The 17,285-nt window shown below is 39.5% G+C and overlaps 1 protein-coding gene across 2 annotated transcripts in view; it reads left to right on the top strand.

Annotated features, from left to right (window-relative positions):
* The window catches only part of fam53b (family with sequence similarity 53 member B), a 179,863-nt gene that overhangs the window by 88,797 nt on the left and 73,781 nt on the right, over window positions 1-17,285 (top strand). For both annotated transcript variants that reach the window (XM_003218604.4, XM_016992219.2), the window contains exon 5: window positions 3,023-3,801. In XM_003218604.4, coding sequence (XP_003218652.2) covers window positions 3,023-3,801 — 779 coding nt within the window. The remainder of the gene's footprint in view (window positions 1-3,022; window positions 3,802-17,285) is intronic.

The following is a 17,285-nucleotide window of genomic DNA, read 5'->3' as shown; positions in this document are numbered from 1 at the left end:
CAACCCCCCAACCCCACCAGTATTCAAATTTGGACGTATTGGGTATTTGTGCCAAATTTGGTCCAGTCAATGAAAATACATCCTGCATATCAGATATCTACATTATGATTCATAACAGCAGCAAAATGACAGTTATGAAGTAGCAACGAAAATAATTTTATGGTTGGGGGTCACCATAGCATGGGGCATTGTATTAAGGGGTCACTGCATTAGGAAGGTTGAAACCAGTGCACTAGATCTTTCTTGCTGGGAATTCCCAATACCCCTCCCTAGTATAGTAGAGTGGTGAACTGAAAACTTTGCAAAGCCCGAGACTGGGAGGAAGAATGTTTCTCAAGACCCTGCTTTCCGTCTGTTGCTAAGTCTCTTTTAAACATATATAACTTGTGCAGAAATGAAGGGGGGGGGGGAGAGAGAGGTGTCCTCTAACCTTTGGCACTGGATTATAGAGGACTTTTGTAGAAATATGACGTCTAGAACTTGAGGGTTGTGGCAGCTTGCCAACAAAACTAGCTTCTATTTCTGTTTTCTTTTGTCTGGTGACCTGACCTGAGAATGCTGTGTTGGCTGCAGTAAATATGGCAGGGGAAATAAGCAACATCTAAACATAGATGTAATTGTTTTAATGTGTATTTCTTGATTTTGCATTGTGCCCATTAAAGTGAGGAAAACCTAAGCTGCTGTCAAAAATAGAAAGGAGAGCTGAATCTGCAGATATATTGTTTGGATTGTTAAGTACTGTGAGCATCTATTTGGAGATGTCTATAAGAAGGCAACAGATGACAGACATGCAAGTATCATACAGTACTTGTATTCAGCTCTGTATACATGAATGTTCTGATTCTGAATGTTGTTACATTGCGTCAAATAAGTTAACAAGAATTCACTGTTAGCAGGAATCAATTTCCTAGCGCCCCTTTGATAAATAATGCGCTTGTTTCCCCAAGTTTAGTAAACAACTGCTGTAGATAGATTATTTTTCGTCTTACTTGAATGAGTGCAAATAGAAGTCTCCCCATCCCAAATAAATTAGCATTCGTTTATTACCTCAGTGTTTTGGACTTGTAGTCTTTTTCAGTTTTTTAAAATTTCCACCATGGCTGTCCACATGGCATTCATGTGAATTCCAAATTGCATAAACTGTTTATCTTTCTGTTCATGTTTCCATGAATTGCTCTTGTGTCTCAAAAGGGGAAGTATGACTAGCATATACAAACCGACAGCTTGGAGCTTGAAAGCGATGCAGATTTTCTCACCTGTGGCATACATTGAGTGGTATGAGTGGGAGGAAAAGTCAGAAGTATAGGTGGAAAATGGCAAGTAACCTCAGAAAACACTGGATGAAGTCCAGATGTGGGCACAGATGTTGTGGACTTTGATGTTCTTGTTTTGCATGACAACCAACCCTCCCTCCATCTCTTTATCCACCTGCCAAAATGCTGCACAGGGTTGGATGACTTTGCTGAATTAGAAAGACTGTTATGTTAGAGCAGTGGTTCCCAACCTTTTTTTTTGAACAGGGACCACTTGATCAGGGACTACTTTGACTGGAGACCTCTTTGACCAGCGACCACTCTCCAACATAAGTACCAAAAGAGCTATGAATCAGTTTTTGGTCAACTTTAGATTTGATTTGGTTATTTAGGGTGCTGATTCCAAAAATTGCATTGGATAGACCACATCAGCTCTAGTTTCTGATACTGAACATATGCCATCCAGTAGTCGCCATCTGCTCGCCCACAGAAAACCATATTTAACAATCTAGAGCTGATGTGGTCTATCCAGTGAAATAGTCAGCTCGGCAGAAAGGAGCAGAAATAAAAAAAATAAAATGGGAGGAGGTTTGCGGACTGAATTTTCGTTGTCATGGTCCACTACTGGGCCACGGCCCACAGGTTGAGAATCATTGTGTTAGAGCAACCTGTGACCCTCCTGGTGTTTTGGACTTCAGCACCTAGAATTCCTGACCATTGGACAAGCTGGCTAGGACTTCTGGGTGTTGGAGTCCCAAACACCTGGAGGGCCATGTGTTGTGGCATCTGCATCTGACACTACTGACACTTTCTTTGGCCCAGTTCCTTTTAGGAGCCAACCCAGGATTTTATCAAAGTATGTCTATTTTATGTGACCTTATTAGTTTTATGATCTGTTTTATTGTTGATTGATTTGTTTTATTGTTGTGTTTTACATTGTTCTTTTAACCTGGGCTTGGCCCCATGTAAGCCGCCCCGAGTCCCATCGGGGAGATGGAGCGGGGTATAAAAATAAAAGTATTATTATTATTATTATTATTATTATTATTATTATTATTATTATTATTATTATTATTGTGCACCACTGTGTTAGAGGTTAAGGCAAATAGGAGATCTCTCTAAATTGGGTGGGACATTCTGCTCCACCTGTTGTTCTGAGATTCTTCCTCTTTTCCCTCAGGCTTCTGCTTCACAGCCTATTCATTTTAGTAGGCTCAGTTTTTGTATAGGATTTTCAGGTGCCTGCATTGAACTCAGGAGAAGATGGGAAAGTTTTTTTTTGTTTTTTTGCTAGCTGTTTGGCATGTGACTCTAGCAGCTGCACTACATAAGATGTATATAAGATGTATAGGTTGAATAATATCGGAAGTTTGATTTGGTATTGAATATTTGTTTATCAATGGCACTGTGCTAGTTCTTTTTTTTATCTTTACTCTTGAATTGAATTCAAAACATTACATTTAAATGTTTAGTTGTACTTTTATGTAAAATGTGAATTTATTGAAAATATACACAAAAAGATAAATTGTAGCTCCTTCTGTTTTGTTTTGGGTTTTTTTTTGCCTGTTCTTCTGCTGCTTGAAATGGCCAGACAACTAACATCCTAAATCAGTTACTTGTCAAGCCCAATTCAAAGGATTAACTGATTTATCGTAATCTCTCCCATTAGATTTTTTTGGTGCCTTGGGGGATGGGTGTTGATGTGGCAAGTGAAGTATAACACTAATTGGCAGTAATGAATGTATATTATTCTATCATTTCAAAACTAGAAAATGACAGATGGAGAGATCTCAGCAGGAAGTGTCCCCTTCAGATCGAGCAGCCAAGTACCAACATTTGGGACTGCTTGCCAGACAAAAGCAAAGAGAGCTCCATATGGCAGAGAGAGGCAGCTAGCACATGCTCGGTGACCAACTTGATCAAAGACCTCAGCCTCAGTGACCACAGTGGCAACCCCTCTGCACCTCCCAGCAAACGTCAGTGTCGGTCGCTGTCTTTTTCGGATGAGATGTCTAGCTGCAGGGCTTCATGGAGACCTATAGGATCAAAGGTTTGGACTCCTGTAGAAAAGCGGCGGTGCTATAGTGGGGGAAGTGTCCAGCGCTACTCCAATGGATTCACCACCATGCAGAGGAGTTCAAGCTTTAGCCTCCCTTCTAGGTCAAACCCGCTTTCCTCGTTCTGTGACCAGTCGGGATTTAGCAACAGATTTGGATGTCAGCCATGCCAAGGAATGAGAAGGTCGGCCACTTACGGACAGGCAAGCGACATCTGGGGCAGCGACCACAGTTCTATAGAGAGCAGCAGGATTGATATCCAGCGATCGCTCTCCTGTTCCCATGATCAGATTTCCTTTTCGGAGTATTGCCTGCCCTCAGCAAACAGCACACCTGCTTCGACCCCAGAGTTGACAAGGCGTTCCAATGGGCTTTCCCGAAGCCGTTCCCAGCCCTGTGTCCTTAATGACAAGAAAGTGGGGATTAAACGGCGGCGTCCAGAAGAGGTGAAGGAACAGAGACCTTCCCTGGACCTTGCCAAGATGACCCAGGTAAGAGTTGATAACATCACTGAGCAATGGTGAGATTAGGCCAGACATTCAGAAAACACACCAGCCATTTATTAACACAGGGTGAAACATCATTGAGTACACACAAATGTAGCAATATGTTGGGCAGTTAAAACCAGGGAACTAATTTTGACTTCTGGTGTTTGTTTATGTGGAGAAGAGTTCATGGTTGCTGGTTTTCTCTTCATAAGCAAGGAGATGTTTTTATTCTTCTTTCTAACAAAGTTGTGTTTAGCGCCAGGGACAACCAGTCGTGCTAGAAACAAAATTATTTCTGTTCAGTTAAATAATTCCCTGTTTAAATCTAATTCACTTAACATTCAAATGTTTTACCCTGTCCTGCACTTTAGCTGTATTGAAATAAAATTGTGTTTCCTTTAGCAAGGCGAAATGTGTTTCTGATGGTGGTGTAAAACTACAGAAGGGGTGCTTTGGAACGCATGCTGTGGAAAACAAAGAAACCTGAAGAGTGCTTGGTATTGGTCTGATTTCTGTGCAAAAGTCTCAAACTGAGGAGTTTAGCATCTCAGAGCTGTGGTTTCAAGTAGAGTCTTGGCTTCTGTAATTTTCCACTCCATCATCATGTTTCATTTTCAGTTGCAAAAAGAAAAGGTAAAAATGTCCTCTTCAATTGGGAATCCATACTGAGAGAAGATAAAAGGTCTGAATGGCATATCAGAAAGGATATGACTCTCATGAATTCTTAACTTTTGGAACCAGATTGCAAGATAAGTGCGCAAGTTTAAAATCACATAACATGAAAACTACATCGCAATAAACTCCTATAAAGGGCAGTATCCCAAACCAACTTCGTTTTCTTATCTAATCAAAAGTTTTATGATTCAGCACTGCTTTTGTCAGCAAGTTTACAAGTGTATGCTTGTTAATAGAATAATAATACCTTTGTGTGGGACAAAGATAATTCAGAGTTTAAAGATCTTATGGCTTGTCCCACCCCACTTCATTGCCCACAGTAGGGTATTAACCCTGCTTTCCTGGCCTAACTCCCAGTGTTACTTTACTGCTGTCTACCTGCCAATTTTTTTTCCATCCTTCACCCTCCTCTTAAGTTTCCACTAACTGTAACGTTCCTCTTAACGCTGTTAACATTGGCAGTGTGCGCTTAAACCAGCTGTTGCATCTTGATGAAGATATGATCCATTCCTATTGTGCATAGTGTCTTGAATTACATTTATACTTGGGAGCCTTCTTATTAAACAGTGCCACATGAAAAGCACATGATATTTTTGTGAACTGTAAATTTTCTTAGCAGGGACAACTGATTAGAAGGCCTCACTTGTCTTTTATTTCCTCTTAATTACGCTTGACAGTGGAAACTCATTTATTTTCTTTCTTTTTTTCATAAGAACCTGATGCTTTTAATACTTTAAGACTTTGTGGCAGATTGAATAAGTTTATTTTCTTTTGTGTCTGAAGGAGTCCTTTTTTCCTTCTCTAGAAAAGTTTGGTAGATAAAAAGCATAAGGAAATATCATGTTGAGGTGACTTCAGGGGGAAATGGTACATTATACTGCTCTGCAGTGTTCTGACTTTGAAAATGTGTGTCACTGAAACGTAATATGCTAAGCTGTTTTTACTAGCTAATAAACTGGATAGGCAGTAAAAATGACCTTATTATATTTTATGAGCCCCAAGTTGAAATCACACAGCTAGCATCACTGAAGGTCTTTTTTATTTTCTTCTCCTTATGGAAACCGTTCAAAATACACAGTCGTGCATGTTTGTAGCTAGGTATATATGGGTTGTTTCATTTGCTCCAGACTCGTATCCAAGGAAATAGTAGAAGTTAGAAGCAGAAGATTTAGTGGACCTCTGAATGAAACTAACCCCCATGGTTAACTTAGCTTTTCAGCAAAAGAGCTCCTGGTATATTACATTAAAGTAGAATGTGGGAGATTTAAAATTGCTTTAGAAGGGTAAAATTCCCTGGGACAGGGTTATGTGTAGTGTGCTGGAACATATTTAATTGTGAGTGATTTTGCTCACCCATGTGCCTCCTGTTATTGCCACAAGATATGAAAAGTGGTTCAATATTTTTCCAGTGATGACTACTGAGTCATGATATGATTTAAAATGAAAAAAACAACAACAACATAATCTGTCAAGATTTGAGGTAATGGGTTCAGACTGTCAAAATCATTGATCATTTAAATTTAGCCATGATTTTCACAGGTCTTGCTGTTTAATTATGCTTTGGCAACCTGTATACATACATATATGGCCTAAGTCCCAAACCCCTCTTTTAATTAGGACAGAGTAGCTGATATGTGGAAAGTTCATTAGGGTTTTGTGTATGTGTGTGTATTAACCAAAACACAGCCATTACTCATTGTATACTGAATCTGAATAGTGTGGGTGTGGGTATGTTTCCCCGAAACCAATCACTCTGATTAAAATTTCAATTCTTCAGAGCTTTCTTCTCTGTAGGTGGTTTAGACAGAAGATCATTGGATTAAGCATCCTCCCGTTCTCACACTGTTGTGTTCATTGTAGTACAGTCCTTCAGAGGTGCGTTTTGGTTTTTTAAAATGGGCAAAGAGCCAAGAGACCACTCACGTTTCTTCATTGACCATGTGTAAAATCAATATTTGTTGAAGTTCGAAACAAACTAGACACGAGCACTATTGGTTAGGGTCAATCTTACTAAAGATGAGGTTTTTCTCCTAAAATATCAGGTTTATGACATGAGTATCGTCCATGCAGTCATGCTGGCCACATGACCTTGGAGGTGTCTATGGACAATGCCAGCTCTTTGGCTTAGAAATGGAGATGAGCACCAACCCTCAGAGCCGGACATGACTAGATTTGATGTCAAGGGAAAACCTTTACCTTTACTATCCTTATGTTCCTTGAACAGACAAAATCTTGTTAGATGCACCCACGATAAGGTCACTTTCCTTTAGCTTTGGTTGGAATGTTTGCCATAAGCCTTCCTTGCCATGATCATTTGTGGAACTTAAATAGAACTTCCATGGAAATAAGAACTTGTCATGTTTATTCTTATCCCAATGGCCTACCTCCAGTCTCTCTCTCTCCCCCATCCCCCTTCTCTCTTCTCTTTTCCCTCTCTCTCCTCTCTCTCTGCTTTCAAGTTACCTGTCAACTTATGATGACCTCATAAATTTTAGAGGATTTTCTTGGGCAAGGAATGATGAGTTGGCTTGGCCAGATCCTTCTTCGGAAATATAGTCTACAGCACCTGATATTCTTTGGTGGTCTCCCATCTATGCTTAGCTTCCAAGACCAGATAGTATCTGATGACTTCATGGTATTAGGTAGCTGTGTTGTGCAATGCTGAGGTTATCCTTGAAAAGCACGTGACAACTTCAGTTGGCACAAACTGTTATTGCCGTCTTGTTAATTGAGAACAGGCATCAGGAATTATTTCATGTACATATTTTATGTACATATGTACCCCAGGTCTCAGCGGTGGCCAGGGGAGCCTTCGCACAACTCTGACTTGTGCGCCAGCTGCGCCCGTACCTTGGGAAGTCTGACTTGGCCACGGTGGTCCACGCTCTGGTCACATCCCGGTTGGATTACTGCAACGTGCTCTACGTGGGGCTGCCTTTGAAGACGGCCCAGAAGCTCCAACTAGTACAACGGGTGGCAGCCAGATTGTTAACTGGGGCGGCATACAGGGAGCGTACTACTCCCTTGTTAAGCCAGCTCCACTGGTTGCCGATATGCTACCAAGCCCAATTCAAAGTGCTGGTCTTGGTCTACAAAGCCCTAAACGGTTCTGGTCCAATCTACCTGTCTGAATGTATCTTCCGCTATGAGCCCACGAGAACCTTAAGATCATCTGGAGAGGCCCTGCTCTCGGTCCCACCTGCCTCACAGGCACGGCTGGTGGGGACGAGAGACAGGGCCTTCTCGCTGGTGGCTCCCCGGCTGTGGAACTCCCTCCCCAGTGACATTCGGCAGGCCCCATCCCTTTTGGGGTTCAGAAAAAAACTGAAGACCTGGCTATGTACTCAGGCATTTGAAGAATAAGCATGTGTTGGCTTCGACGCGGTCTGAATTACGGCTCTTGCATAAGGTCTGGTGGATGAATGGCATGGGCACTTTGCATTGTTTTAAACTTTGTATATTGTATTTTATGACTGTTTTAACTGTTTTAACATTTTAGTTCATTGTATATCAGTGTAACGGCATCAATTGCCACTTGTAAGCCGCCCTGAGTCCCCTCGGGTGAGAAGGGCGGGGTATAAATGATTTAAATAAATAAATAAATAAATATTTCATATTTCATGATCTCAACTAGCTACCAGCTTATTTCTTTAAGCTCAATCAGAGGTTCTGGTTTAGCTGTTAAAGCCCCAAAGACTTTTGGAGCGGGATACCTTAATACCTTACTGCCATAAGTCAACATCTAAGGCAATGGTTCTCAACCTAGGGTCCCCAGATGTTTTTGGCCTTCATCTCCCAGAAATCTTAACAGCTGGTGAACTGGCTGGGATTTCTGGGAGTTATAGGCCAAAAACATATGGGGACCCTAGGTTGAGAACCACTGATCTAAGACCTTGATCTCATTCTTCACGAATATGTGGTAGATTGAGCTATGTGTCCTATTTTATGAAATACAGTTTTGTACGGGGAGGACAGTTGTATATATGGATATTGGAGGACAGTTCCCTGTTATTCCATCTCAGTCTGATCAGAAGAGAGATCAGGAACCCTGAAGTTGGTCATCAGTAATGGATTCCTGGACAGCAGACTGAACAGGTCACTTGGTCACAGTCTTCTTTGCTGTGATGAAGCCTATTGCATTTTTATTAACATTATAATAACTGCAATTAGTTCAGCACATTTACTTTTTAACTTTTGTATATTTGATTATTAGCAGATTTGATTACTATGTTCTTTCTAGAATCTCTCGGTCCTCCAATCCAACTGTGTGGTCAGCTTTTGCCAGAAGCTACGGAATTCCTAGAGAGGTGTTATATCAGGTTTAAGAAATTGCATTTTTATTTTTGGTTTTTGTACTTTCCTGGAGGTTCTGTTGCCCTAACTCCAGGGAAAGTGAAGGGCCTACTGTATTCCTAAAAGTGAGTTGATACACATGAATTAGCGTATGCAGATACTATGCAAATCTTTTGCCTTCAATTTTTGTAATATCATTTTGGTGCGGTGTGTAGTTATTGGCCTGGATATTGCTCTCTGATATAGATCGTCCCTAGATCACAAATTCTTCCTGTACTGAATTACTTGTTCCACTGGTCCCAGAACAAACAAACAAACAAACAAACAAATACATGCATGCATACATAAGCAATTCGCATATTATCTTTGAAATGGAGAAATATAGGAGAATTTATGCACCGTACAGCTGAGTACATAGAGCAATTTCAGTATATGTACTGTTCTAATACTTTTAATATATTTTATTTGCATTTCAAAGTGTTTTTAAAAAAAGGGATCTTATCACACTACACTGTTATTCTGCTATTATTCCACCATAGCATTAATTTTCAGCTAGAGAGCTTTTGAGCTCCACTAAAGTGGAATAATACTGATATAAGAGTGCAGCGTGATAAGGCTAAAGGGGCAATGGGCTATGTCTGGCAGTTGCAAAGAACAACATAATAAGTGCAATATGGTTCTTGCTGTACAAAACAATGCTTAGTCCTCTGCCCTATTTTGTGACTAAACAACTCTTGTATCCATCTTTGGATGATATCATCTGTATGGACGCACTAAGCTCCAAATGATGAATCAAGGGTCCTAAAAATCTGAACATGATGAAATACTACAAGCAAGCATTCAGGCAATGCAGACTTCCATGTAATTGTCATTGTGATTGGCCTGTTCCATCAAATGAAGCTGTTTTTAATGAAATGCAGAAGAATCAGTCACATTCTTCTAATTTATACTAAAAGCCATCTTTGTAATGTTTTCTCTATAATGTCTTGTTTTAAAAATATCTTTGGAAGGATCAGAAAATATTTTTCATTTCAGGATGAGCTAAAACCAATTAGGATTTCTTTTTTCAAAAAAAATTAAAGCAGAATAGCTAAAAATGGTAATGGCTAGTACTGTATGTGATAAATGATACTGTATTACTTTATTCAAAAGATTTATTTCCATTTAAAGTGGTGATTATTTATGCTGCCACTGAACACACATTTAAGAACTTATGTAGGTCCTATTACAACAACACACTATTGTGCCAGGCTATACTCTTCCAAAACCATATCAGCTGTCATTGCAAGGATAACTAGTTGCTGAGACAGTTTTTCACCCCCTTGCCATACCTGTATTAGCATGATTTGCAGAGTATTTTTATCTGCACTGTGACATTATCACCACCCTATTTGCCCAACCTTGTGCTTCATAATTGATTTGCTTCAATATATACAGTATATATATACAATATATATATATATAGAGTATATATATACAATATATATACAGTATATATATCTGAAAGAGGCATGCAATATATAATATTATGTAACACAATTTCCTAATTGGTTCTGTTATAAAAACATTGAAAAAGTTTATTAAACTTCTAAAACTTAGTTTGGGGGGACATCCCGCAGCACATTTTGCTACAGTTTTTCAATGAATATCTCATAGAATCTCAACCAATTTAGCATAGTTTGTGGTAGCCACAATAGTGAAGTTTCTGGAGTATAACAACTACTTTCAAAGTAGGCACTGTGCAATTAAACAGAAAATAATTTCCAAAGCAAGAACAGAAAACTTTTCAAATTTTGTTTCATAGTGTAATAATTTTTGAAAGAGTTGTTACTAATTCTTAGTTTGTTCCTGTTTGGAAGATCAGCAGCTTTGAAAGTTCCTTCCCACTGGAAATATATTTCTGGTTTCAAATACCCCTTAGATCAAAGCTTCCTAAACTGTGTGTTGAGACACAGTGTGTCTGTTGCAGTGTGCAGGTATGTTATGCAAATGTAGCAAAAAAACCGCTGAGTCTATGTAAAATAAGCAATAAATCATATATTTTTAAAAAATATACGGGCGAGGGGTTTTCTTAAGATATAAGAGGTTGATTTAACCGCCGGTTTGCTAGTAAAACTCAATGGCTGTGTTGTGAAATGATGCATGTCTAAAAGGTTTGGCAGCAAAATGAAATGTTTGGAAAGCTCTGCTTTAGCGTTTACTTCTTTTTTAAAAAGACTAGAATTGTACAATGGGTTGCTGTGAGTTTTCCTGGTTGTATGGCCAAGTTCCACAACATTGCCATACAGCCTGGAAAACTCACAGCAACCCAGTAATTCTGGCCATGAAAACTTTCAACAACATACAGAATTGTACAACTTGATTAAAATGAGATTTTTGTCTTTTAGGGATGTTGTCTAAATTTCAAAAACAATAAAAAGTACAATTAGGAGTAGTTTCTCATGTATGTGAAGAATCGATGGGGGTCCCCATATGCAAGTTACGTGTAGCCTACTTTTTTATATAAGTCTGTTGTTTAGAGCTTTCTGAGGCCAATGATTAATCATGAACCAGAAGTGTTCAAACATGAAAGATTGCTACCATGATATAGTCATTTGCGCACTGGATTATGACTCTGAAAATCAAGGTTCATATCTCTTCTCAACATGAAACACACTGGGCAACATGTTACACTTTCTCAGCTCAGAAGAAGGCAATGAAAAAACTCTTTTGATAGGGCCGCCTTTTGATCACCATAGATTGGAAATAGATTGAAGGCAAACAACAACATCCCTTATGATACTAGGTTTGTACTGATCTGTTTATGCTGCCCTGATAGCTAACCGAGACAACAGAGCTGCATTATTGTGCAAGAACTTTAGAAGCATGTTTATGTAGTGAAAGATCATACAGCAGTGAATAAGATTTTTATAATTATTCTGGAAGCAGCACAGTGAAGCCATTTACAATTACTGGTGTAAAGTAGGAATTGTGCCTAAGGCAGTGAGCTAATTTAGGAGACTAGGGCTCTTGTTCTCATGTCTTGCTTAGATTTTTTTTGTCTGTGTGTCCAGAGGCACAATTCTGCTTTTTCAAGTCCTCAAATAATTGCTGTGAGTGTGAGCCCATTGTTATTTCTGAAGATCAGTGTGATTCCTAGAAAGTCAGTGATGTATAAAATAATGCCATCACAGTATTCAATGCAGCATTCTTCTTAAAGGTTTGAGCACATAGGACATGGAAAGAGAGACATACAACTGAGAGCAGTAGAATAGAATTTTATACAATTCAGACATCTTAATGCTAATCAAAAGCAACATTTTACGAACACCCAGTGTAAAAGCATCTTAAAAGACAATGCACTGATTACTGTAGATCGGTGCGTTTCTCAGAAACAAGTTATGTTAGACCACTCATATTTCCATTTTATTGACAGAAGTGCTACTTTGGCAAATTACACGAATGCTGAGAAAATAGTGTCACTTGTTTTTGCAAAGCAAGCTGCAGTGATACATTGACTTAAGAGTTTAATTTGTTCCATTGATCTTTCTCCAAGCTCAAAATCAAAACGAGCTCTGAACTCAAAGCAAAATTTTCAACTGAAATGCCATTCATTCATTCCAGGCCCCCCCCCCCCCCATTTTTGTTAGCGTTTTTAAATAGGAAAATGTATTTTATAATATACTAGCTTGGGGACCCGGCAATGCCCGGGTCATTTGAGAATGGTATTATTTGTATTTTAATGTTATATATTCTGTTTGGAGTGGGTGAACTACAATTCCCAGAATTGTGTGGTGCATTACTCTGTGGATGGGGGTGAACTACTGTAATTTCCAGATTCCCTATCTATCAGTAGTCACAGCAGGCAATATTCAGTCTGTGTGCCAAGTTCAATCTGTGTGGCAAGTCTAGATTCGTCTTTGGCTGGGTTCAGTGGTCTTTGGATGGAGGTGAACTACAACTCCCAAAATCAAGGCCCCTTCCCACAAATACCTGCAGTATGTTCAGTAGGTCATGAGGCTTCTCTGTGTGAAGTGTGGTCCTAGTGCATTGTCGGTGGGGGTCAGTGTTTATCTGGTTGCAGGTGAACTATAACTCCATTTTCCCCAAACTTGTCCAATATGTTGTATTGGTTATGCGGGCTCTGTGTGCCAAGTGTGATGCTCATTCATTGCAGGTGAACTATAAATCCTAGTACCTATTACTCTTGAACTTCCAGTCCAGTTCCCCTCCAAACCCACCAGTAGTCAAATCTGGGCATATCAGGTCTGCATGGTAAGTTTGGCCCAGACCCATCCTTGTTTGGGTTCATGGCGTTCTGGATGTAGGTGAACTACAACTCCTGTATATTCCCCAGTAGGAGTGACAGTGCTCTGACTTGATGCAGGGTGAACTACAACTTCCACCATGTGGAGTCAATCACTAAGCTCCTCCAGTAAGTTTAGTTGCAGCTCAGTTGTGCTCTGTTTGTTATGCAGAGAGATTGGAAAGGAAAGGACAGTGGGCGGGGCCATGCAAATGCCACAGCAATGGAGAACCCTGGGATGCCTGCCTGTGGTGGAAGAAAAAGCAAATTCTAGGAGGAAATTGTTCCCAAATGAAAGCATTCCTTGGGTGGTGGGCTGTAGTGTTTGGGAAGGACATTGGCAGGGTTTGGGCTGCATTTTCATGGCGCTCGCTGTAACGACAATGTCAGTGGAAAAGAGTGACTTGCTAGATTTTTAACTCTGGAAAGTATAGCCTGTTTGTGGAGGCCGGAGGCTGTCTGTGTGAGCAGACATCCGTGCCACATACACACATACGGGTTTTCGCTTTTATTATGGATTTAGATTTAGATTAGATAAGATTAGATTTAGATTAGATTTAGATTAGATTAGATTAGATTTAGATTTAGATTAGAGATATAGATATAGATATAAATATAGATGTAGATATATGTGTTTTTCCCATGGAATAAACAACAAAACCACTGAACCAAATCACACCAAATTTGGCTGCATATGACATAGCCATCCAATCTATGTCTTTCAATTAAAAAAACTAGAAAAATAAAGTCCAAATTATAGAGGACGAGGAAGATATTCTCTCCCCCTGGCTGCTAGTCAGAAGGGTAGGCCCCGGCCCCTTTAAGCCCCACCCACTTCATGTCCTAGCAACCGCCTCAGCCCCAGTAGTTGAAGGTTCACTTAGGCCTCTGTCTTATTTTCGGGGAAACACGGTATACAACACTATTTGCTGTTGCAGTTTAACTACAGGATAAGATTCAGCAGAGCGAATGGAAGTATAGGTTGAGGTACAATGTTAACTCACGTTAGCCAAATCCGAGATCCAGAATCGGAGGGAACCAAGAAAACTGGCTTATACAGAGTCAAACCATTCTCCTATGTAGGGCATGACCACTCAGATTTGCTCAGTTCTCCAGACTTTTACTAACTAATTTGTTTCATCATCATCATAAGTCTGTGGTCAACATCCAACAAGGAATTTCTGACTGCATCCAAGCAGTTGTTCCTTGTTTAGACTGGCAGCAGTCAGCATGGAGATTTGCTCAATCCCTGTACAGTTTGTGAGAGCCAGATATGTCAATTCAGCACATCTAAAGCTGGTAGTGGTACAGTGAAGAGTAGAATTGGCAAGTTGCCTGCTGCATGTGCATAAAACACACATAAAATCCAGTTTAATTTGTATGTGCAACAGTAAAGATTTAATTCTTCATGCCCTCTCCCTTTCAGAATTCTACTTTGGCTTATGTATGTCTCCAATAAGAGTTTACATAAGAATTCATCTGCACACTATTGGGTTTCCTTGGGTGCCAAAGCAAGAAGCCTGGCTATTCTAATTCACAAAGCTGCTCCTTTAGACTCCTTGAAAGGCCTCCCTTTGCAACTGACCTCACACACCTAGGCTTGTTCCCATGAGGATAACTAATTGGGATGTATCCAGCGTTTTGACATGGTTGTGTGCATGGCCTTTCTCAGAAAGCTGTCCCATGAGCTCCAAACATTATCCTCCTGGCCCTTCATGCCTTTGCTACTGGGAAAAGCATTTTGTTAGAAGGGACTTGAGGGTGAATTGTGCAAATATCTCCGGCTCCTGCGGGGACGTCGTCTCCTGCTGCCCCCTACGGAGAAAGAGAAAGAAAGGCTGCCACGTCCTTTGAACGCTGAAAAGCTTTCAACCTAAAAATATGTGTGAGAGAAACCCTGTACCCAGGCCAGTTTAGGTATTCAAAACCTCCAGTGGCGTATACAACACTCCACTTTGGCATTTGAGGAACTGTAAGTGGGGTTTTGTGTGGTGTTTCTTTTTGTTCATGCAACAGCAGAACAGCTGCTCATAGAGCTTCTTTCTCTCCCTCTAGTTTTCTGGTTTTTAGTGCTGTTTTAATCCCTGACATCAATCAAGGCATAACACTTAAAAAGGGCACAAAAGCTCAATTTGTTCTAGTATAGCCCTTGACGTGCTTTTCTACTCTTGGGAAGGCAGAGGGATGGAACTGTGGCAAGACAATTACATTAATTTCTCCTAGTTATAAAATGAAAAGGTAGAGCTGTTAGGATGCCTTGCGCAGGTAGGTGTTTCTCTGTCAGCAAGTGTTTTGGAAAGGATAAGGGATACACTGCTGTGGAGGTGTGGGTGCGATTATGGGTTTTAAATGCTATTTTAAGTGTATTTATTATATTTTAATTGTATTTTAATTCACACTATTATTTAATTGTTTTTCAATTTTTATATTTGCTTTGTTTTACATTTAAAGGATTCCCCTGGTACACAGTGTGTTAAACCACTGAGCTGCTGAACTTGCTGACTGAAAGGTCAGTGCTTTGAATCCAGGCAGCGGGGTGAGCTCCTGCTGTTAGCCCCAGCTTCTGCCAAATAAGCAATTCGAAAACATGCAAATGTTAGTAGATCAATAGGTACCGCAGTTCTAGCCTTTTTTTTTAGTTTCATATAAATTTGACCAAATCCTTTTTCCGTTTATTGAAAACCTTCACTCCCTTTATTATTTGCAAAATTTGAGATAGAAACAGCATTTTTTGGTAAAATCATCATTTTACCAAAATTAGGTAAAATCATCATTTTACCAAAATGTCTTTTCTTCCAGGATAATTTCATTATTTGCCATCTTTCAAGGTCTTTTTTAAACATCCTTCCATGCCTTCCCATATTTATCTTGATATAAGTTATTATTTTTATTATCCATAATCCCCTAAATACTAAACTTTCCTTGTAACCTTACACGCTGATAAGCTCTCCAATTTATCAAAATTGTTTTTCAAAAGAGTTTTAGTTAGGAACATTGATTCTCATTGTTTATTTAAAAACCTGCCACATCTCCTTACTTACTAATTATGTCCATCAAATTTGATATACTCTTTATAGGGTCTTCTGTAATAACCACCATGTTATTGTAAGCATTTTTCATCCCATTTTGGTAGCTCCTCAAACTCTGTAGAATTATGAAAGGGGGGAATATATGAACGTTGAGGTCAAAAGCTCTTTAAAATAAAAAACTGTAGATGAGAAATGTCTGCAGATCTTCAAAACTGGTGCAAAATCTAATTCAGCTTGTTTCACTGATAAAAACAAGAACCTCCCAAAATCTACATAAAATTGACAATTTTCAAACAGAAAATGTGTCAGGTCACAAAAATTGGTCCTGACAAAGTTTTGTCAGTTACCCACTTCTGGATGAGATAGAATAGCGATGTGATACAGGTTTTTAATGTTTACCTTCTACAGTCTAAAATACAGGACCGTTACTCTTAATATGCTGAGTGAGTCAGTGAAAAGATCAGCCAAGAATACTTACTAAGCAGAAATGTTTTTGAAGATCAAGCAAGTAATTGATACAAAAGTTGTGTGTGCAGAAAAGGGGAAGCTTTTTATCTCACTGTAACACATAAAGTTTCAGATTTTTCACTTATGGGAGCACAACCTAATCTTCTTGCTTCCACAACCCATCCCTGTTATGTGGATAAACTGTGTGTGTACTGGGAGTAGGTTGTTTATTGTGGTATTGTGCTTAAAAAATAAGTATCAAAATTAAGAACAAACATCTAAATGTAAGGCATACTTGATTTGACTGGATTCAAAGTGGGTGTTAATTACTTCAGTCTGACTAAAAGTTAAACAATTCTGTCTTTGAAAGGAAGGCACAGTAGCTTAAGGCAACATGGTTTACAAAAACACAAAAAAAATCAGCAAAATATATTTCTTCTTCGTGGCCTCTGTGAAACACACATGTGGGTATACTGCGCCTGTGGAGGCTCCAACGGAAAAGTTTTCCAAACTCTAACTTTGAATTTTGGTGGTAACCCTGCCCACTTCTCTGGAGGCATAAAGGTACCCAATGCCAGCTACTTCCCATTTCCTTTTGTCTGCCGCTGCAGCAGTTCATTACGTAATTCAGCTCTATAGCAAACTCATCATGCTGACTACTTGCTTTACGATATGTGGCTAATATGTTGTGAAAATGCTGGACTCAGATGGGCTCTCTAAGTGCCTCCAATGCTTGGAAGAAAGCCAGGTTTTTACAG

The sequence above is a fragment of the Anolis carolinensis genome, chromosome 3 (genome assembly GCF_035594765.1).
Source record: "Anolis carolinensis isolate JA03-04 chromosome 3, rAnoCar3.1.pri, whole genome shotgun sequence".
Classification (NCBI taxonomy): domain Eukaryota; kingdom Metazoa; phylum Chordata; class Lepidosauria; order Squamata; family Dactyloidae; genus Anolis; species Anolis carolinensis.
This window is presented reverse-complemented; position numbering and strand designations above follow the sequence as displayed.